The following is a 22599-nucleotide window of genomic DNA, read 5'->3' on the forward strand; positions in this document are numbered from 1 at the left end:
ATAAGATTCTGTCAGTAAATTATTTCCTTAGAGACATATATGTTAGAGACATCTCCACAGGGCGGCGCACAATTGGCCCAGCGTTGTCCGGGTTAGGGTTTGGCCGGGGTAGGCCGTCATTGTAAATAATAATTTGTTCTTAACTGACTTGCCTAGTTAAATAAAGGTTAAATAAAAAATAAAAAAATTGTCCATTAAAGATTGCCTATTTTTCTACAGAATATACTGTGTTTGGCCTTCATGTCAGTGTTAGATAGCAAAGACATCGGTTTCAAATTTTACTGTACTTCAACGATAAGCCCCAGAATAACAGTTGGCCTCCAGAGTAACAGTTGGCCTCCAGAGTAACAGTTGGCCTCCAGAGTAACAGTTGGACCCCAGAGTAACTGTTGGCCTCCAGAGTAACAGTTGGCCTCCAGAGGAACAGTTGGGCTCCAGAGGAACAGTTGGCCTCCAGAGGAACAGTTGGCCTCCAGAGGAACAGTTGGCCTCCAGAGTAACAGTTGGCCTCCAGAGTAACAGTTGGCCTCCAGAGGAACAGTTGGCCTCCAGAGTAACTGTTGGCCTCCAGAGTAACAGTTGGCCTCCAGAGTAAAGGGGTGCCGTACTACTATGGCTGACCCTGTAAAACAACACACTTCACTTATCTGGTGTATGTGACAAGAAAAAAAAAGAAAAAAGAAAGAAAAGAACAAAACAAACATCTAACACTGTATGGTAAATGGGGTGGCAGGTGGCCTAGTGGTTAAGAGTGTTGGGCCACTAACTGAAAGGTCGCTGACTAGGTGAAAAATCTGTTGATGTGCCCTTGAGCAACGCACTTAACCCTACTTGCTCCTGTAAGTCGCTCTGGATGTGTCAACTGGGGAAAAAAAGTAAAGGGACTCAGTATGAACATCATATATAACCCCTATGAAAACACTCCCTCTCTTCAGTGAGAGAAATAGTAATGCATGTGTAGAAAGATAATGTGTGTGTGAATGGGGCGATAGGTGAGCTATGATCGACTGAAAGAGAACAAGTGAGAGATTGAGTATGAACAGAGAGGCAGTTGGAGAAAGAAACACTTACATGTCACTGGCGATGGAGGAGTTTCTGGACATGGACTTGGGCGACAGGTCGTAGTCCGAGTCGGAGCGGTAGAGGAAGGACTCTCTCCGCTGACTGTGGACAAAGTTGCCCTGCAGTATGAGCCCAGACCCCGGGCTGGCCATGGGATCCAGTGGGCTGCGCCCCGACGATGTGCCGTTGTCCACATCGAAACTGTCACACAACAACCAGAGAGAGAGGAAACATTAGACATAATCATTAAAAAGTGTGGCTGTTAGAAACACAGGATGTCTGTTTGGCTTTTTGTTAGTTTGTACTTTAAAGAACACTGTGCAGGTCGCTTAGGTTTCTAAACATTCTCTCAAACAGCCAGAATAATATCCAAAAGCCTTTATGTGGTAACTGTATCTCAGGCCAGTACTGTAGCTGTACGTGGTGAGTAACACAGCTCTGACAAAGACAATGACTCATTGGATCACAGCCACCACCTGGGACAATGACGTAATCCCCCTGTGATGTCACCGCTCCTTAGTGTCCCCCCAGATGATCCTCACACCTGGGATTTCACCTGTCACCCAGGGTTATCTGACCTGTTACATGGGTAACTAGACCTGGCTCTACTGTAATCCTGCAGTTGAAGGGATTACCCTCTGTGTAGCACCAGACACATCATCATCAAAGTCCCTATCATCATCATCGTAATCATCACCATCATCGTCATCGTAATCACCACTGTCAGCTATGTGATGAGAAAAGCTGTGGTGATAATGTGTGTGCTTCTGTGCATGCGTGCGTGTGTGTGTGTGGTAAAGGGAACAGTGTGAGCTGAGGGTCAGCTGATTCTGTGTTCATCACTGTGTATATTGATGACATGTTGTTGTGGGTACAGCAGATTATGCACTCGGTCTGCCCTGAAATTCTACAAACACAGAACAGCATATTTCCTCTATCATCTGGATGAAGAGCCTCTCTCTTTGACTTTACAATCAAATCCAATGGCAGATTCTGGAATTTGATGAACATTCCTATTGATTGAAATACATGACATCAAAATTGGCCACTGATTCAATCTGTGTTTAATTGTAGGATTCCCTTATAGAACCATGTGATTCCACAAAGAGTTAAAATGACATGAGACTCAGCAAGCTTATTAAAATGTCACTATGAAAAAAGGAATGTTATCAAGTCACATATTCAAATATAGCACTGATGGTGATTATATTGTGGTGTATCATTTAAGTATTTTCTACCATCAACCTGCTCCTTTCCTAATACCAGGGTCACGAGCCCGTCCTCCCCAATTAAGGTGCCACCAACCTTCTGTGTATCAGGGCCTGCTGCCTACACTCTGTTCCACCTGGGTAGGGTTGCAAAGAGAGGGTATATTACTGAAAACCTTTGAAGTTTACCAGTAAACTACCTGCATTTTGTTAACTTTCAAGGAATACATGGAATTTTATCAGATGACATCTTCTAGTGGCCTTTTTTGGGTACTTCAGATTATCACAATCTGTAATTATCTCTGGCCCTCTGTGTGGACTTTTCACATGTAAAATATATGTTAACAAATCTGATAATAATGACAAAGCTGTAAAACATGATCCCAAATATAAACCATCAACTTGATGAATACCATTGGTGTTTAATATGAGGGTTTCAGCATTGGCCCCAAAACAGCATGTAAATGTTTTGGGGCCAAACTGGTGGCCGTTGTGAAAGAAGACTATAGTTGGAAGAGTTGCATAGTTCATTGAAAATAATGCCATTGTTGATTAGATGCTTTTAATATGGCTATTTTCTCTTGCACCATTAGGTCTATCCTCTAGAAACTCATGGAAAATATGGACACAGATATAGATTGCAACAGATTACAGAAGATTCCGGTAACTTTGGTATATCACCGGTAGCTTTGCAACTGCACCAGGCCAGGGGTTCAGCCCGACAACCCCCGCGCACCCCCACACACACACACACATTATTGATGCCGCTCCACCTAAGACTGCCCTCCACAGCCAGAATACCAGCATGTCTATCTCTCGCACACATAATTATATTCTGGCGTTACCATTTGCTGTCACACAGGACATACCAAGACTTAACCAATAAGGCTCATTGCAGGTCAAAACTTTGCTTTCTTTGAACTGTTCACTCAATCCAGCACCTGGGAAGCATTTTAGGATGTGCTCTGCTAAAGAACACAGGACATTCCATGAATGTTTTCATGGGTAATCATGTGGCTATAAGACTGTGATCTCCTCAGCCCAGTGTTCACCCAGAGGACAGAGCAGGGAGGACCCGAGAAGCTGAGAGGCAGGGTCTAGGAGGCAGATAGGCCTTAAAGGAAAACTCCACCCAAAAACTATATTTTGGTATTTGTTTCATTAGTCCATTGTTGATATAGTCCCAAAATGTTTTGCATGCCAGCAATCAAGTTTTCAAGATATATAACTTTCAAAATACAGAAATACAGCTGGTATGATGCGCGGCGGACGTGGTGGCCCATTCATTTTCAATGAAGCCTAGGCGGGGTGCCGAAATTCAAGTTTCAGTTTCAAGTTTTATTGTCACATGCACAAGTACAGTGAAATGCCTTTCTTGCAAGCTCTAAACCCAACAATGCAGTAATCAATAACATTGTACAAACGTAGTCTGCGTGGTGACACGTCAGCAGTAAGTCCAACAGCAGGACCAGCTAACTTTTCCACTCTAACTAGCTAGCTAACACTATCAGTTTACAGAGTCACGTTTAACAATAAAAATAATTGTTTTCTCATCTATTTTTGGATTAATCATTATTATTATTATTTGATTTTTATAAGATGTTTAAAAATATTTTATAAACAATACAAAACATACACATACAAATACAAACATCACTACATCACCCCTGCCCAGACCCACTTGCCCCCCACACTTATCTCCAGCGCCCGCATCACTTTCTGTCACATGGTCTCAAACTTCACTATTTTGTTTCTCTCCGTCGCCCACACTCTTTCAATTGTTAGATAATAAAGCATTTGACCTTTCCATTGCGTGAACGATGGTGAACTGGCTGATTTCCAGTTTTTGAGTATACGTTTTTTAAAAGATAATTGATGAGAAGAGTATTGTCCAACCCATCAGTTATCTCACTGCACCCTCATATGTCATGTCTTGAAATATACAGACAGACGAATTGAAAGTAAATTTACATTGCAATACCTCTAACATCCATCTTTCCAACTCCATCCATAACTTTGGATTTTGTAACATTCCCAGAAGGCATGAATTATTGAGTCATTAGTAGTTTTACACTTCAGACATGACTCTGCCGTTGTGCTGTAGAATTTGTAAATGTTGCCTCTTGTATAATACATTCTATACATTAATTTATACTGGATTAAGCGTACATTTTAGTTAACTGTAATCTAATGGATTAATCATTTATGTAGCATGGAAATACGTTTTTAAGCATGATTATGGTGTTATAGAGATTCACTTTTTGCACGTTGACGTTTGTTTATTTTATTGCTAAGATCACCGGCGGCGTTCGCCCTCTGTGTGAAGGCACTAGCTGCTTTGACTAAAGGGACAATGGTGTACTCGGTGGGGTAGTCTGCGATATTCCGGTTGGTGTCTGCAAAGCACTTTAGAGGCAGCGAGACAGGGCCTAGGAAGCAAAGAACAGAGAGGCAGAGAGGCAGATACTGTAGGCCTTAGAGCAGGGGTGTCAAACTCATTCCATGGAGGGCTGAGTGTTTTTGGTTTCTCCTTTCAATTTGTATCCAATTAAGACCTATACAACCAGGTGAGGGGGTTCCTAACTAATCAGTGACCTTAATTAATCAGAGAGGCTGAGAGACAGGGCATGGGAGGCAGAGCCTGAGAGGCAGGGCTGGGAGACAGAGGGGCTGAGGGCAGGGCCTGGGAGGCAGAGCCTGAGAGGCTGAGAGGCATGGCCTCCTGGGAGACAGAGAGACAGAGAGGCTGAGAGGCAGGGCCTGGGAGACAGAGAGACAGAGAGGCTGAGAGGCAGGGCCTGGGAGACAGAGAGACAGAGAGGCTGAGAGGCAGGGCCTGGGAGGCAGAGAGGCTGAGAGGCATGGCTAGGGATGTTGCGGTGGCCATATTACCACCACACCGGTGGTCACGAGTCATGAAGGCAGTCAAATAAAAATAAAAAATAAAACTTGTTTCAAAAAATTCAAACAAATAAATAACGGAAAAGTGGTGCGTGCATATGTTTTCACCCCCTTTGCTATGAAGCCCCTAAATAAGATCTGGTGCAACCAATTACCTTAAAAAGTCACATAATTAGTTAAATAAAGTCCACCTGTGTGCAATCTAAGTGCCACATGATCTCAGTATATATACACCTGTTCTGCAACACCACTAGCAAGGGGCACCACCAAGCAAGCAGCACCATGAAGACCAAGGAGCTCTCCAAACAGGTCAGGGACAAAGTTGTGGAGAAGTACAGATCAGGGTTGGGTCATAAAAAAATATCCAAAACTGTGAACATCTCACGGAGCACCATTAAAACCATTATTATAAAATGGAAAGAATATGGCACCACAACAAACCTGAGAGTGCCGCCCACCAAAACTCATGGACCAGGCAAAGAGGGCATTAATCAGAGAGGCAACAAAGAGACCAAAGACATGCCCTGAAGGAGCTGCAAAGCTCAACAGCGGAGATTGGAGTATATGTCCATAGGACCACTTTAAGCCGTACACTCCACAGAGCTGGGCTTTACGGAAGAGTGGCCAGATAAAAGCCATTGCTTCAAGAAAAAAATAAGCAAACACGTTTGGTGTTCGCCAAAAGGCATGTGGGAGACTCCCCAAACATACAATGGGGAAAAAATGTATTTAGTCAGCTACCAATTGTGCAAGTTCTCCCACTTAAAAAGATGAGAGAGGCCTGTAATTTTCATCATAGGTACACGTAACTATGACAGACAAAATGAGAATTTTTTTCTCCAGAAAATCACATTGTAGGATTTTTAATGAATTTATTAGCAAATTATGGTGGAAAATAAGTATTTGGTCAATAACAAACGTTTCTCAATACTTTGTTATATACCCTTTGTTGGCAATGACACAGGTCAAACGTTTTCTGTAAGTCTTCACAAGGTTTTCACACACTGTTGCTGGTATTCTGGCCCATTCCTCCATGCAGATCTCCTCTAGAGCAGTGATGTTTTGGGGCTGTCCAGGGCAACACGGATTTTCAACTCCCTCCAAAGATTTTCTATGGGGTTGAGATCTGGAGACTGGCTAGGCCACTCCAGGACCTTGAAATGCTTCTTACGAAGCCACTCCTTCATTGCCCGGGCGGTGTGTTTGGGATCATTGTCATGCTGAAAGACCCAGCCACGTTTCATCTTCAATGCCCTTGCTGATGGAAGGAGGTTTTCACTCAAAATCTCACGATACATGGCCTCATTCATTCTTTCCTTTACACGGATCAGTCGTCCTGGTCCCTTTGCAGAAAAACAGCCCCAAAGCATGATGTTTCCACCCCCATGCTTCACAGTAGGTATGGTGTTCTTTGGATGCAACTCAGCATTCTTTGTCCTCCAAACACGACGAGTTGAGTTTTTACCAAAAAGTTATATTTTGGTTTCATCTGACCATATGACATTCTCCCAATCCTCTTCTGGATCATCCAAATGCACTCTAGCAAACTTCAGACGGGCCTGGACATGTACTGGCTTAAGCAGGGGGACACGTCTTGCACTGCAGGATTTGAGTCCTGGCGGCGTAGTGTGTTACTGATGGTAGGCTTTGTTACTTTGGTCCCAGCTCTCTGCAGGTCATTCACTAGGTCCCCCCGTGTGGTTCTGGGATTTTTGCTCACCGTGATCATTTTGACCCCACGGGGTGAGATCTTGCGTGGAGCCCCAGATCGAGGGAGATTATCAGTGGTCTTGTATGTCTTCCATTTCCTAATAATTGCTCCCACAGTTGATTTCTTCAAACCAAGCTGCTTACCTATTGCAGATACAGTCTTCCCAGCCTGGTGCAGGTCTACAAGTTTGTTTCTGGTGTCCTTTGACAGCTCTTTGGTCTTGGCCATAGTGGAGTTTGGAGTGTGACTGTTTGAGGTTGTGGACAGGTGTCTTTTATACTGATAACAAGTTCAAACAGGTGCCATTAATACAGGTAACGAGTGGAGGACAGAGGAGCCTCTTAAATAAGAAGTTACAGGTCTGTGAGAGCCAGAAATCTTGCTTGTTTGTAGGTGACCAAATACATATTTTCCACCATAATTTGCAAATAAATTAATAAAAAATCCTACAATGTGATTTTCTGGATTTTAATATTGCATGGCCCACAGTGACATTCTGAGAATTCAGATTATTATTTTGGTTAAACAATTTTGTTCTCCAGAAAACATGCACTTTATTTTATAAAAAATAAATACAAAAAATCACTTTTTGCATAGATACTTATGAGACCACTTTTGTTCTTCAGCAATGTTGCACATGTTTACATCCGAAAGAAGTTGTAATTAATTCATATTTTTGTCACATTTTATGTACATTTTATGTAACCACATGTTTCCTAAGTCGTAGACGATTATGTTTGTTACTACGGTATACCACAGCGCCGATAAAGGAAGATATCCATCCGGACCTTTGCCACCTAGGAAATTTGTGTCACTGGACCTTCTCAAATAATAGTTGAGTACCCCTGGTGTAGGCTATATTACATGGATTTATTATACTTTTTTAAATGTAGATGTTCCAAAGGTCTGCATCAGTGGCTTGTAGGCTATGTGTGGAAGCCAGGAGATGCTAAATGAGTTTATGTTAATTAACGGTCAATTACCGTGATGACATTTCGTGACCGTCACAGCCCTAGGCATGTCCTGGGAGAGACAGAGAGGCTGAGAGGCAGGGTCTGGAAGAGAGCCTGAGAGGCAGAGAGGCTGAGAGGCAGGGCCTGGGAGACAGAGAGATAGGGAGGCAAAGAGGCAGAGCCTAGGATACAGATAGGCAGAGAGGCAGGGCCTAGGAGACAGAGAGGCTGAGAGGCATGGGCCAAGGAGACAGAGATGCTGAGAGGCAGGGCCGAGGAGACAGAGAGGCTGAGAGGCAGGGCCTAGGAGACAGATAGGCTGAGAGGCAGGGCCTAGGAGACAGATAGGCAGAGAGGCAGGGCCTAGGATACAGAGAGGCAGGGCCTAGGAGACAGAGAGGCTGAGAGGCAGGGCCTAGGAGACAGAGAGGCTGAGAGGCAGGGCCTAGGATACAGAGAGGCTGAGAGGCAGGGCCTAGGAGACAGATAGGCTGAGAGGCAGGGCCTAGGAGACAGAGAGGCAGAGAGGCAGGGCCTAGGAGACAGAGAGGCAGAGAGGGAGGGCCTAGGATACAGATAGGCAGAGAGGCAGGGCCTAGGAGACAGAGAGACTGAGAGGCAGGGCCTAGGAGACAGAGAGACTAAGAGGCAGGGCCTAGGAGGCAGAGAGACAGAGAAGCAGAGAGGCAGGTCCTAGGAGGCAGAGAGACAGAGAAGCAGAGAGGCAGGGTCTGAGAAGCAAAGAGACAGAGGGGCCTTAGAAGCATAGAGACAGAGAGGTCTTAGAGGCAATGAGACAGCAAGCCCTTAGAGGCAGGGCCTGCGAGGCTGAAAGGCGGGGTCTGGGAAGCAGAGAGCCGCGTAGGGTCTAACTGCTCTGACCTTTGGATGGAAAATGTGCCCGTTTGGCCTGGTGCCTAATTAGTGAGTGAAGGGAACACATATTGTTCTCATTACTCTGTACCCTGCTTCCTGTCTTCTTTCTCCCTTTCTGTCCTGTTTGTCTTCTCTCTCTGGCCCCTCTATTTCTCTATGTCATATAGCTGTTAAAGCAGCGCTCAACCCTCCCCAGTTGCTATCACACTAAGTGACTGATAAATGACGTGTTCCCCACACTAACTCCCTAGCAGCACGTTGAATAAGGGCAGCAGGTAGCCTAGCGGTTAGAGCATTGGGACAGTAACCAACATGTTGCTTGTTCGACTCCCTGAGCCGGCAAGGTGGAAATATCTGCTGTTCTGCCCTTGATCAAGGCAGTTAACCCCCACAACAACTGCTCCCTGGGCACCGATGATGTCCATTAAGGCAGCTCCCCGCACCTCTCTGATTCAGAGGGCTTGGGTTAAATGCGGAAGCCACATTTCGGTTGAATGCATTCAGTTGTGCAACTGACTAGATAACCCCTTTCCCTTCCCTTTATAAACCTGTTCTCATTAAGAGAGGTCTTGCAAGTCAGTCTCTGTATACAGTGTGTCTTCATGAGTCAGTTATTATGCTGATGTCACACACTGCACCACTACACATAACTGACAATAATACACGTGACAACCAGGATAAGGTACATACATGTCTGCTATATACACTGCTCAAAAAAATAAAGGGAACACTTAAACAACACAATGTAACTCCAAGTCAATCACACTTCTGTGAAATCAAAACTGTCCACTTAGGAAGCAACACTGATTGACAATACATTTCACATGCTGTTGTGCAAATGGAATAGACAACAGGTGGAAATTATAGGCAATTAGCCAGACACCCCCAATAAAGGGCACACTCGAGTTGTGTCCTGATTATGAGGGGGTCCCTGATGAATTTGCTATCACAAAAGGGGTCCCCGGCCCCAAAAGGTTTGCAAAACCCTGCTCTAGATAACAGTTAGGCTATAAACCCAGCCAACTGACTTGGCATAGGGCATCTCTGAGTCACTTGACACTAATGCCTGGCCATATCTTCATCACAGGTGAAGGTTATTAATACACATTTCCATGGAAGGGTCATCAGAACAGTAACCACAACAGAACAGGGTTTTGACTACATGGTATATAGCTTATGTCAGAATTTACTTTTCATAGCATGGTAGGAGAACTTATGCAGCAGGTTAGGATAATTAACATAGCAGGTTAGGATAAATAGGTTAAGGTTAGGAAAAGGGTTAGGATGAGGATTAGCTTAAATGCCAACATTTAAATTTTTGACGTCAATTTGACATAAACTGTATCCCTTCTAGACACAGCAGAGGGGATTGGTCTAGATGGCTATTAGAGAGGCCAGAGATGAGTGTCTTTGGTAAATAATCAACTGTGTAGAAAGGAGAGGAGACGGTAAGGAGAGACGCTGTCGTGCCGACAGTGTGTATCTTGCCCTTGGCCACAACTTAACATATCAGCTAAACAACTAAACAGAATGAGAGAGACAGTTGACAGAATGAGAGAGACAGTGGGATAGGGGGAGGGAGTATTATGATGTCATACAGACGTGGCATGTGACATGGAAAATGTGAGGTGGGGTTTGTGACACAGAAAAGAAGGGAGGGGAGGTATAGCGGGGCTTCTTTAAGACACATGGCATGTCTGTGGGGTATTGTGATGTCACATAGGGTGACATTCTGTACAGAATGGAAGGTGAGATGTGATGGATGTCACAGAGACATGGCATGGTTGGGAGGGGAGAGGTATTGTGATGTCACAGAGACATACTGTACTGTAGCTACTGTGACATAAAGGGGGAGACATAATGGAGAGTTCCCTTGTGGTAGAACCTGCTGTTCAGTCTGTCAGCCATGAAGAAATGCTCCTCTCTCTCTCTCTCTCTCTCTCTCTCTCTCTCTCTCTCTCTCTCTCTCTCTCTCTCTCTCTCTCTCTCTCTCTCTCTCTCTCTCTCTCTCTCTCTCTCTCTCTCTCTCTCTCTCTCTCTCTCTCTCTCTCTCTCTCTCTCTCTCTCTCTCTCTCTCTCTCTCTCTCTCTCTCTCTCTCTCTCTCTAATTCAATTCAAAGGGCTTTATTGACATGGGAAACATATGTTTACATTGCCAAAGCAAGTGAAATAGATAATAAACAAAAATAATGAACAGTAAACATTACACTCACAAAAGTTCCAAAGGAATAGAGACATTTCAAATGTTATACTGTATTATGGCTATATACAGTGTTGTAACGATGTGCAAATAGTTAAAGTACAAAAGGGAAAATAAATAAACATAAATATATAAATCTCTCTCTCATGGGCTTTATTGGCATGGGAAATATGTTTACATTGCCAAAGCAAGTGAGATAGATAATAAACTATCCCTCTCTCTCTCTCTCTCTCTCTCTGTCACACACCCACTCAATCAATGACACCTACACTATTCCAGGCAGACGGTAATCCCCCCCCTCAAGGATTTCTGTATGTTAGAAAGTATGGAACCTTTATGAGTATCAAAGCTCTGATAATGAGTTGACATAGAGCAGGCCTAGACACTTGGTCCTGTCCTGTTCAGGCATGCAATATAGACCACAGTAGACTACACCTTTCCCAGTCCCAGTCAATGTGACTTACTAACCCTACTGACTTGGTTTGAAAGGTGAAAGGGAGAATGTTAAGATTCCACAAACATTTCCTCCTTCTCTCCTTTATCCTACTCTCCTCTTCTTTCCTCTCCACCCTCCACCTTTCCCTCGCCATGTTTACTCATCTAAGACAAGCAGAGACACACATGTGTACCCGCACGCAAACACACACGCACAGACAGATCTTGTTTACCTAGGAGTTACGTTCCACCAATCCCATGGGCAGTCAACAGTTTGACACCCCTGATCACCCCAACACACACACACATCTTATATGTTTACTTAGCTGAAGGGTTAACTAACTGACACTGATGGCATGAAGAATTCCACCAACCCAGGGGGCAATCTACACCCCCTCGTCACCCCTCTCTCCTTCTCTCTCACTCTCTCCAACACACACACACACAAAGAGAGAGAGAAGTCCAGAAGAGTTATGACAAACTGAGAAGTAAACAACCGCCCAGTCCTGAGATATAAACAATTTAAACAATATTATCTGTGGTCACCATTCAAGAGGATGGCTCATATCAGCCCAATGCTCTGTTGTCTTAAATGACTGAAACGGCACATTGTTACAAAATATTACATCAGCTGAAATCTGAGTAGAAGAGAAAAATGAGGCAGACTATTTGAAAGAGATATCCTTCTCCATGTTAATCTGATCATAATACCTGTCCTTCAACGGCAGCCTCATTGAGCCGGATAACTCCGCAATGGCTTTAATTATGATGGCGCTTAGTTCACACAGGCCTTCTCCCAGTCTGAGAGCCTTATGTGGATAATTAGCAGGCTGTGTGAGAACAGAGCGACCCTAAGGCCAGGGTCGAGGAGGGAACCAGCATGCTGTGTGTTTGTTCAGTGCTGGACTGTACTGCTCAGCCTGAAGTACCACGGTGAAACACTGTGAAAATAAACTGGTCTTCGACAGGGATCTAACCTCGCAGAGAACATGTGAGTGCAGGAGGGATCAGGGGAAAAAGAGCCAGGGACAAGTGGAGAGGAGGGAGAGCAGAGGGCAGGGAGAGCAGCCCCCTGGAGGTGCATTCTATGGAAGAGAAGAACCCTGGGGGCGCTGCTAGGAGACATCAGCCAGTGACTGACACACATTCCAGAGTACATGATGATTAACATACAGCCTTTACCACCTTGTGAGAGAGTATGTCACGGCTGTTGTATGGTGTTGACATAGTGAGTTCTGATGGAAACGTAGTAACTAGAGACACCACAGCACAGAGACAAACAGCCATGCTGGATGTCTGCTCTTCCTTGCACTGTGTTGTATAGTTAACAGAGTACAACAGAGTACAAGGCTAGAAAAAGCCATCTCTCACATAGTTACTGTAGTTTTTTAAAACATTTTAGTCATTTAGCAGATGCTCTTATCCAGAGCGACTTACAGTTAGTGACTGCATACATGTTTTTTAAATTATTTTTTTATACTGGCCCCCAGTAGGAATCAAACCCACAACCCTGGCGTTGCAAGCGCCATGCTCTACCAACTGAGCTACACGGGGCCCATGTTAATCAAGAACTTCACATGTTCCACAGTCAAAACAACAAATATGAATGGACAGGCCAGGGCTTGACAGCCTGAAGAAGGAAAGGAACCAGAGAACAGTAGGAAGTACGATACGGGAGCAAGAGGGAGGACGGAGAGGATTGAGATGACAGGCAGGAGACAGAGGCAGGGAGAGGAAGACGATGTGGACTTAAACGACAGAGCCTTACACAGGATGATGGAAGAGAGAGAGAGAGAGAGAGAGAGAGAGAGAGAGAGAGAGAGAGAGAGATAGAGATGTGTATGTGTGTCTTTCGGAGGGGTTGGATTAAAAGCGGTTGGACCTTGTGTGCAATTGACCAATAAAGTTATCTTAATCTAAAAAAAATAGGAAAAACCGCTGGTAAGAAACTAGGGGACAGGAAATGGGGTGAGTGAGAGAGGAAAGTAGCAGGACAAAGGAGAGGGAGAAAAGGGTGAGAGATTAAGGTGAGAGAGAGAGGGGAAAGAGAACACAGAAACAGAGAGAAACAGGACAGCGGGTGGTTGGTAGAAATTGTGTGTCTGATTACCAGATTCCTTCCATGTTCCGTAGAGAGCTGATGGAACGAGATCGTGGCTTCATAACAATACTCATGATGTCACCTTCTCTCCCACACGTTACTGTCCTGTCCAGACCACAGCCCCCACGGTCCTGTTCAGGTCAAACCACAGACCCCACAACTCCCTAGAAAGGAAAGTGTTCCTGTTCAAACCACGGTTCCCACAGTTCCCATGTGTTCCCCTCCTGGTCAAACGATCCTAGTGTGTTCAGATTGTGGTCAAACCACAGTGGTCACTCTTCACTTCTACAGTTATCTCAAAAAGCGGTCCTGCTCTGATAAGATTCTTTTCAGACCGTGTTTCGACTTCTCCTTCGAACTGCAGTAATCCTGTGGATGGGTCCAATGGAGTGGTCCTGTAATGTTCCTGTTCTGGTCGTGTTGTGTTCAGGGCTTCTGTGCCCCAGCCTGAGAGCTTATGGTCCAGACAGAAACAGAGACTGGTAGATAAGTCAGAGAACACACGACTGGAGTCCCAACTAAAACTATTCACTACACAGGAATGCTCTCTCTCAGACTACAGTGTGAGTCGGATCTGCTCTCTCTCTCTCTCTCTCTCTCTCTCTCTCTCTCTCTCTCTCTCTCTCTTTCCTGCAGCTTGAGGGGGGTTGGTGTTGGCAGGGATGGGGTGGGGTTGTTGAGGTTGCAGTAACTCCTTCATGGGCGGGGCTCTATCCCATAGTACAGCCGCTGTCTCAAACATCAATCACGCTGCTGCCACGGAAACCAAACACCAACACCAATGCTGTGTTATCCACAATGTACTAGAGAAATAGCATAGTGGCATGTGGCACAACTACACTGTGACTTCCAATGAATTACAATTGAAGTTATCCACAGTGACTAATACAGGCGTAGTAAGGACAGAAAGTAGCTGAATAAATGTAATAATATGAGCATTGTAAATTAAGTGAAATCTTCTTCAAAATTAAGCAACTTCAATGAGAGAAAACCGCTTGCATAATAGAGGAGCGAGGGAGAGAGGGAGGAAGTGAAAAGGAGTGACCAACAAGGAATGTTTGAGGACTAGCCCCAGACCATTCTCCAATGTTGTGAAAATATTGTGTTACATGAAATCACACCAACAACGTCAATTCTAGGTAACTACATACATTCTAGGAAGTCTAATCTCTGCAACTTAATATCAAGTGTAACTTGACCATCTATTGTTACTTATAAGTCTAACTTGATCATCTTCTATTCTGTGTGAGGTAATAGTAAGTACTGCTTCAACTGTCTATAATCAACATTTGTCTTATCAAACAGATAAAGAACATGGTGAATGTGGAATCAGGGTATGCTCTGGCTCTTGAGGAAATTTTGTCAACAAACATGGAGGCTTCCACCACATGGCAGAACTTGGGCAAAGTGTCTGGCAGGGCTACACAAGCCCAATTACCTCATAACCTGTTCACTGAGAGAGAGAGAGAGAGAGAGAGAGAGAGAGAGAGAGAGAGAGAGAGAGAGAGAGAGAGAGAGAGAGAGAGAGAGAGAGAGAGAGAGAGAGAGAGAGAGAGAGAGAGAGAGAGAGAGAGAGAGAGAGAGAGAGAGAGAGAGAGAGAGAGAGAGAGAGAGAGAGAGAGAGAGAGAGAGAGAGAGAGAGCTCCTCATTAGGGTCTGACTGGGACAGGTAAGTGATGCTCTTATGACGCACGTCTCAAACACAACAACAGTCCGTAATAAGACCCGGTAGTAATAATGTCCGGCTATGACAGCAACACACACACACACACATATACCTGCATCTCATATACCTTGGCATAATTGTGTGCCGTGACAACAGAGTGACATCAACTAGAGGATGTTGTATTTTGTTCTGTCAGAGAAGAGGGAGAGAGAAAGAAAGAAAGAGAGAGGGAGAGAGAGAGTGAAAGAAAGAAAGAAAGAAAGAAAGAAAGAAAGAAAGAAAGAAAGAAAGAAAGAAAGAAAGAAAGAAAGAAAGAAAGAAAGAAAGAAAGAAAGAAAGAAAGAAAGAAAGAAAGAAAGAAAGAAAGAAAGAAAGAAAGAAAGAAAGAAAGAAAGAAAGAAAGAGAAAGAGAAAACGGCCCACTCAAGGCTTTCTATGAGGGATAATACGGTGGTCATTTGCTTCATGTGCTGCAAGATCTTTTTCTTTTATGTTGTGTGAGAGAAAAGAGACAGGATTGGGGCCACCATGGCCGCACGTCACACTCTCTCTCACTCTCAAACACTCTCTCGAACACACACACACAAACACACACACAGAGACAATGATAATGAGGTTATATTGTATGTAGCGTATGTAACAAACTATGCAGGATATTACCCACATACATCAGCTAAGGAATAGGCCTATTCACCCAACAACACAATGCAACAGGATGTCATTCGATTGGGGGCAATCTTAACAAAGCATATTGATAATGAACTTGCCTTACTCCTTCCGGTCACTTTTGTGGACCCTGAGCCTAGTTACCCCTGACTTTCTGACTACACATAAAGTTTAACATCCAGCATTTGTTTTAGGTCAGAGATGGCAGAGCAACAGCTATACTACATACATCAAATCTAATCTAAATGTTCTCTCACACAACATAAAATATCTTAATTTGTTCCCAAGCAGCACAAAAAGCAAATGACAGCCATAGTAACCCTCATAGAGAGGATTGGCTTCTCTTTCTCTCTCTCTCTCTCCCTCCCTCTCTCTTTCTTTCTCTCTCCCTCTTCTCTGGCAGAACAAAATACAACATCCTCTGGTTGAAGTCACACTGTCATTATATCCTGTCATGGTGTAGTATATATAAATCCTGTCATGGTGTAGTATATATACATCCTGTCATGGTGTAGTATATATACATCCTGTCATGGTGTAGTATATATACATCCAGTCATGGTGTAGTATATATACATCCTGTCATGGTGTAGTATATATACATCCTGTCATGGTGTAGTATATATACATCCTGTCATTGTGTAGTATATATACATCCTGTCATGGTGTAGTATATATACATCCTGTCATGGTGTAGTATATATACATCCTGTCATTGTGTAGTATATATACATCCTGTCATGGTGTAGTATATATACATCCTGTCATTGTGTAGTATATATACATCCTGTCATGGTGTAGTATATATACATCCTGTCATTGTGTAGTATATATACATCCTGTCATGGTGTAGTATATATACATCCTGTCATTGTGTAGTATATATACATCCTGTCATGGTGTAGTATATATACATCCTGTCATTGTGTAGTATATATACATCCAGTCATGGTGTAGTACATATACATCCTGTCATGGTGTAGTATATATACATCCTGTCATGGTGTAGTATATATACATCCTGTCATTGTGTAGTATATATACATCCTGTCATGGTGTAGTACATATACATCCTGTCATGGTGTGGTATATATACATCCAGTCATTGTGTAGTATATATACATCCTGTCATTGTGTAGTATATATACATCCAGTCATTGTGTAGTATATATACATCCTGTCATGGTGTAGTACATATACATCCTGTCATGGTGTGGTATATATACATCTTGTCATGGTGTAGTACATATACAGCAGTATCTATCCTCTGTTGAAATTATCATGTTTGCTTCCCAAATGGCACTACTTTTCCCCTATGGGCCCTGTAGTGCACTACATAGGGAATACCGTAGGGTGCTATTTGGGACGCATCCCATGTTTATCCAGCAACGCAGTCAGTCAGATGATGAACCTCTGTGTTAGGCTGGCAAACCAATGAGCTTCTCTAACAGCAGAGGTAGTGTGGCCTGAGGCTGTCCATGGTATACACATTACATTACTCTGTCAGTCATTTGCAGTGAATGAAGTGGAGTTGAATAGGCACAACCCACTGGTTCATGTTTAAGCATGAGTCACACCCTGAGTTTTTTCTTACCTGGGGCCATAGTTACAGGCTAAAGGTAGTATCATTTTTATTTTAAACTGTGGTAACTTCATAGGTCCACAGTGACATACAGTCATTGCTGCATACAACCCAACAAGAAAGGCTTAACAACTTAAACACAAGATATGATAACAAAGTGCTTCAAACTAAGAAGTACAGCAGTTACATTCAGTTACATTCAGTTACATGTAAAGGTATAATACAAATTCAGCACAGAGATAATTTGAATCATTATTGCCATCTAGTGCTGAAATAGGCATACTGTATATGCTATGGCAGTGCCAGTGGACAATTCTAAAGCATTATGTCCCCCTAGTGGTCATGAAAGTTACCTTTTTGCATGGTAACCTGAAGTAAGCCTAGCAATAAGGCAAGAATAGACCAAGCTAAGAATCAGAATATTCCAAAGTTACTTCATTGAATTGATTTTGTTAAATAGGCCTTTGATGCATATGACCTTATTCACTCTACTATCTGTGCATAGTGTTATAAATAGGTTGAAGTGAGGCTACAGAGGACAGATGGTCAGCCCACTCAATCGACAGGTTAAGCTCCAGCCATATCTATATGTCTAGAATAACACTCTGACCTTTACCTCATGACTTGGTTATGGAGCCAAGACTCACGTGCCACATTACACACACACACACACATGCACGCCACTCACACATGCACACACACGCACATACACAGACACGTGCAGACACACACACACATACAGAAATAACCTGCTTTGATAATCATAAAGCACATGTCTGATTACTATGATTACTTGGAGAGACAGAGCGACCCTGCAGAATTAGCACTAATGGGAGGAAAGTGCTTTGGCTATGAGCGTTAGAGCAACCAATAACCTTAATAATCATCTGAATGGCCCCGTCTCCCAGAACATGGAGTAAAGTGCAGGATTAGATGGAGCTCTCCAATTCCCTTATTTGTCACCTTTCACTCTTCTAATAGCACCAATCTCTCTATGTGCCTATCTAACAGTAAACATGTTGCTGCATCCACACACACACACACACGTGCGCGCACACACGCACACACACACGCGCACACATGCACAAACACACACACACACTTCAATGTGTACTGCAGATATCAACCAACACCTGTGAAACATTGGATCTACACAGAGCAAACAACATAACTAATCCCTTATAAAAACCAAAGCCACAAAGCTACAGATGCAGGATCTTAATTTGACCTACAGTATATTGCCACAACAAAATAATCCTGCAGCAACAGGATTTGAAGGTTTAGTCTACAATGTCGCTTGATCAGTGGTTAGGCTATTAACTGGCCAAAAGTAGGCTACAGTGCATTCAGAAAGTATTCAAACCCCTTGATGTTTTCTAAATTTTGTTGTGTTACAGCCTGAATGTAAAATTCCCCATAATGACAAAGTGGAATTAAGTTTTTAGAAATGTTCACAAAAAATGAAAAGCTGAAATGTCTTGAGTCAGGAATAAAAATGTGCTTAAAAAGTCACATAATATGTTGCATGGACTCACTGTGTGCAATAATAGTGTCTAACATGATTTTTAAATGACTAACTCATCTCTGTACCCCACACATACAATTATCTGTACGGTCCCTCAGTCGAGCAGTGAATTTCAAGCACAGATTCAACCAAAAAGACCAGGGAGGTTTTCCAATGGTTTGCAAAATAAAAATAAAGAAGACATTGAATATCCCTTTGAGCATGGTGCAGTTATTAATTACACTTTGGATGGTGTATCAATACACTCAGTCACTACAAAGAAACAGGTGCCCTTCCTAACTCAGTTGCCGGTGAGGAAGGAAACTGCTCAGGGATTTCACCATGAACCCAATGGTGATTTTAAAACAGTTACAGAGTTTAATGGCTGTGATAGGAGATAACTGAGGATGGATCAACAACATTGTAGTTACTCCACAATACTAACATAAATTACAGAGTGAAAAGAAGAAAGCCTGTACAAATATTCCCAAACATGCATCCTGTTTACAATAAGCCACTAAAGTAATACTGCAAGAAATCTGGCAAAGAAATTAACTTTTTGTTCTGAATACAAAGCATTATGTTTGTTGCAAATCCAACACAACGGATCACTGAGTACCACTCGTCGTATTTTCAAGCATGGTGGTGGCTGTTATGTGTATGCTTGTCATCGGCAAGGTCTAGGGAGCTCAGCACAGGCAAAATCCTAGAGAAAACTTAGTTCAGCCTGCTATCCAACAGACACTGGAGAAAAATGCACCTTTCAGCGGGACTATAACCTAAAACACAAGGCCAAATCTCTTACTGGAGTTGCAAGACGACATTGAATGTTGCTGGCATAGTTACAGTTTTGACTTAAATCGACTTGAAAATCTATGGCAAGACTTGAAAATGTCTGTCTAGCAATGATCAACATCCAACTTGACAGAGGTTGAATATTTTTTTAAAGAATAATGGGCAAATGTTGCACAATCCAGGTGTGGAAAGCTCTTAGAGACTTACCCAGAAAGACTCACAACTGTAATTGCTGCCAAAGGTGAATCTAACATGTATTCACTCAGGGGGTTGAATACTTATCTAATCAAGAGATATTAGTGTTTTATTTTCCATTTATATATACAGTACCAGTCAAAAGTTTGGACACACCTACTCATTCAAGGGTTTTTCTTTATTTTTACTATTTTCTACATTGTAGAATAATAGTGAAGACATCAAAACTATGAAATAACTTATATGGAATCATGTAGTAACCAAACAAGTGTTAAACAAATCAAAATATATTTTATATTTGAGATTCTTCAAAGTAGCCACCCTTTGCCTTGATAACAGCTTTGCACACTCTTGGCATTCTCTCAACCAGCTTCATGAGGTAGTCACCTGGAATGCATTTCAATTAACAGGTGTTCCTTGTTAAAAGTTAATTTGTGGAATTTCTTTTCTGCTTAATGCGTTTGAGCTAATCAGTTGTGTTGTGACAAGGTAGGGGTGGTATACAAAAGATAGCCCTATTTGGTAAAAGACCAAGTCCATATTATGGCAAGAACATCTCAAATAAGCAAAGAGAAACGACAGTCCATCGTCACTTTAAGACATGAAGGTCAGTCAATCCGGAAAATGTCAAGAACTTTGAAAGTTTCTTCAAGTGCAGTCGCAAAAACCATCAAGCGCTATGATGAAACTGGCTCTCATGAGGACCACCACAGGAAAGGAAGACCCAGAGTTACTTCTGCTGCAGAGGATAAGTTCATTAGAGTTACCAGCCTCAGAAATTGCAGCCCAAATAAATGCTTCACAGATTTCAAGTAACAAACACATCTCAACATCAACTGTTCAGAGGAGACTGCGTGAATCAGGCCTTCATCAAATCAAATCAATCAAATCAAATGTTATTTGCCACATGCGCCGAATACATCAGGTGTAGACCTCACAGTGAAATGCTTACTTACAAGCCCTTAACCATCAATGCAGTTAAAAAAAAAGAAGTGTTAAGTAAAAAATAGATAGGTAAAAAGTTACAAATAACAAATAATTAACCTCTACGGGATTGGTGTCCCGTATACGAGACGGTTGAGCTAACGTGCGCTAATGTGATTAGCATGACTGTTGTAAGTAACAGCAAACTTTCCAGGACATAGACATGTCTTATATGGGCAGAAAGTTTAAATTCTTGTTAATCTAACTGCACTGTCCAATTCACAGTAGCTATTACAGTGAAAAAAGACCATGCTATTGTTTGAGGAGAGTGCACAAAAACAAAAAACTTGTCACGGCAACTGGTTTGATACATTCACCTCTGAAGGTAAATAATGTACTTACATTCAGTAATCTTGCTCGGTTTTGTCATCCTAAGGGTCCCAGAGATAAAATGTAGCATAGTTTTGTTTGATAAAATCCATTTTTATATTAAAATGTAGGAACTTGGTTCTACAGTTTGAACCCCTGCTGTCTCTGGCTCCACACCCACACCGCCCGGCCATCTAGATGTGTGAATGTTAGTGTATAAGCTAATGATCCATCATGTATGACATTCCTGGGAGTGTGTAAACTTACATTTTGTATTACTATATCATTTTTGTATGTTCTCTATAGTTATGTACTTGAAAATGTGTCAATTGACCAATTCGGCACATTTGGGCAGACTTGATACAAAATAGTCCAGTATTGCAACGCTTCACTGGATCAATCTGTAACTCTCTAGTGGCCAAAATCTAAATTGTGCCTGAACTGCAATATTATATTGTGGTCTTTCTCTTGCATTTCAAAGATGATGAAAAAAATATAATAATAGAAAACACATGTTTTTTTGTTTGTATTATCTTTTACCAGATCTAATGTGTTATATTCTCCTACATTAATTTCACATTTCCACAAACTTCAAAGTGTTTCCGTTCAAATCGTATCAAGAATATGCATATCCTTGCTTCAGGTCCTGAGCTACAGGCAGTTAGATTTGGGTATGTCATTTTTGGCGAAAATTGGAAAAAAGGGTCCGATCCTTAAAAGGTTTTTAAGAGCAGCAGTAAAATAAAATAACAGTAGGGAGGCTATATACAGGGGGTACCGGTACAGAGTTAATTGAGGTAATATGTACATGTGGGTAGAGTTAAAGTGACTATACATAGATAATAAACAGAGTAGCAGCAGCGTAAAAGAGGGGGTGGGGTGGGGTGGGGGGGACAATGCAAATAGTCTGGGTAGCCATGATTAGCTGTTCTGGAGTCTTATGGCTTGGGGGTAGAAGCTGTTAAGAAGCCTTTTGGACCTAGACTTGGCACTCCGGTATCGCTTGCCGGTACATGGTCGAATTGCTGCAAAGAAACCACTACTAAAGGACACCAATAAGAAGAAGAGACTTGCTTGGGCCAAGAAACATGAGCAACGGACATTAAACCGGTGGAAATCTGTCCTTTGGTCTGATGAGTCAAAATGTGAGATTTTTGGTTCCAACCGCTGTGTCTTTGTGAGACGCAGAGTAGGTGAACGGATGATCTCCGCATGTGTGGTTCCCACCGTGAAGCATGGAGGAGGACGTGTGATGGTGTGGGGGTGCTTTGCTGGTGACACTGTCTGTGATTTATTTAGAATTCAAGGCACACTCAACCAGCATGGCTACCACAGCATTCTGCAGCGATACGCCATCCCATCTGGTTTGGGCTTTGTGGGACTATCATTTGTTTTTCAACAGGACAATGACCCAACACACCTCCAGGCTGTGTAAGGGCTATTTTACCAAA

General features: G+C 42.7%; 1 protein-coding gene across 3 annotated transcripts in view; it reads right to left on the reverse strand.

The window, feature by feature from the left end:
- LOC121584642 (cAMP-specific 3',5'-cyclic phosphodiesterase 4D) overlaps positions 1-22599 on the reverse strand; it is a 300239-nt gene that overhangs the window by 32685 nt on the left and 244955 nt on the right. For 2 of the 3 annotated variants that reach the window (XM_041900645.2, XM_041900648.2), the window contains exon 2: positions 1072-1263. In XM_041900645.2, the coding sequence (XP_041756579.2) occupies positions 1072-1263 (192 nt within the window). Of the gene's footprint in view, positions 1-1071; positions 1264-13456; positions 14022-22599 lie in introns of those variants that run through there. The other variant, XM_041900646.2, reaches the window with a different exon arrangement.

This window comes from Coregonus clupeaformis, chromosome 16 (genome assembly GCF_020615455.1).
Source record: "Coregonus clupeaformis isolate EN_2021a chromosome 16, ASM2061545v1, whole genome shotgun sequence".
In the NCBI taxonomy this organism is placed as follows: domain Eukaryota; kingdom Metazoa; phylum Chordata; class Actinopteri; order Salmoniformes; family Salmonidae; genus Coregonus; species Coregonus clupeaformis.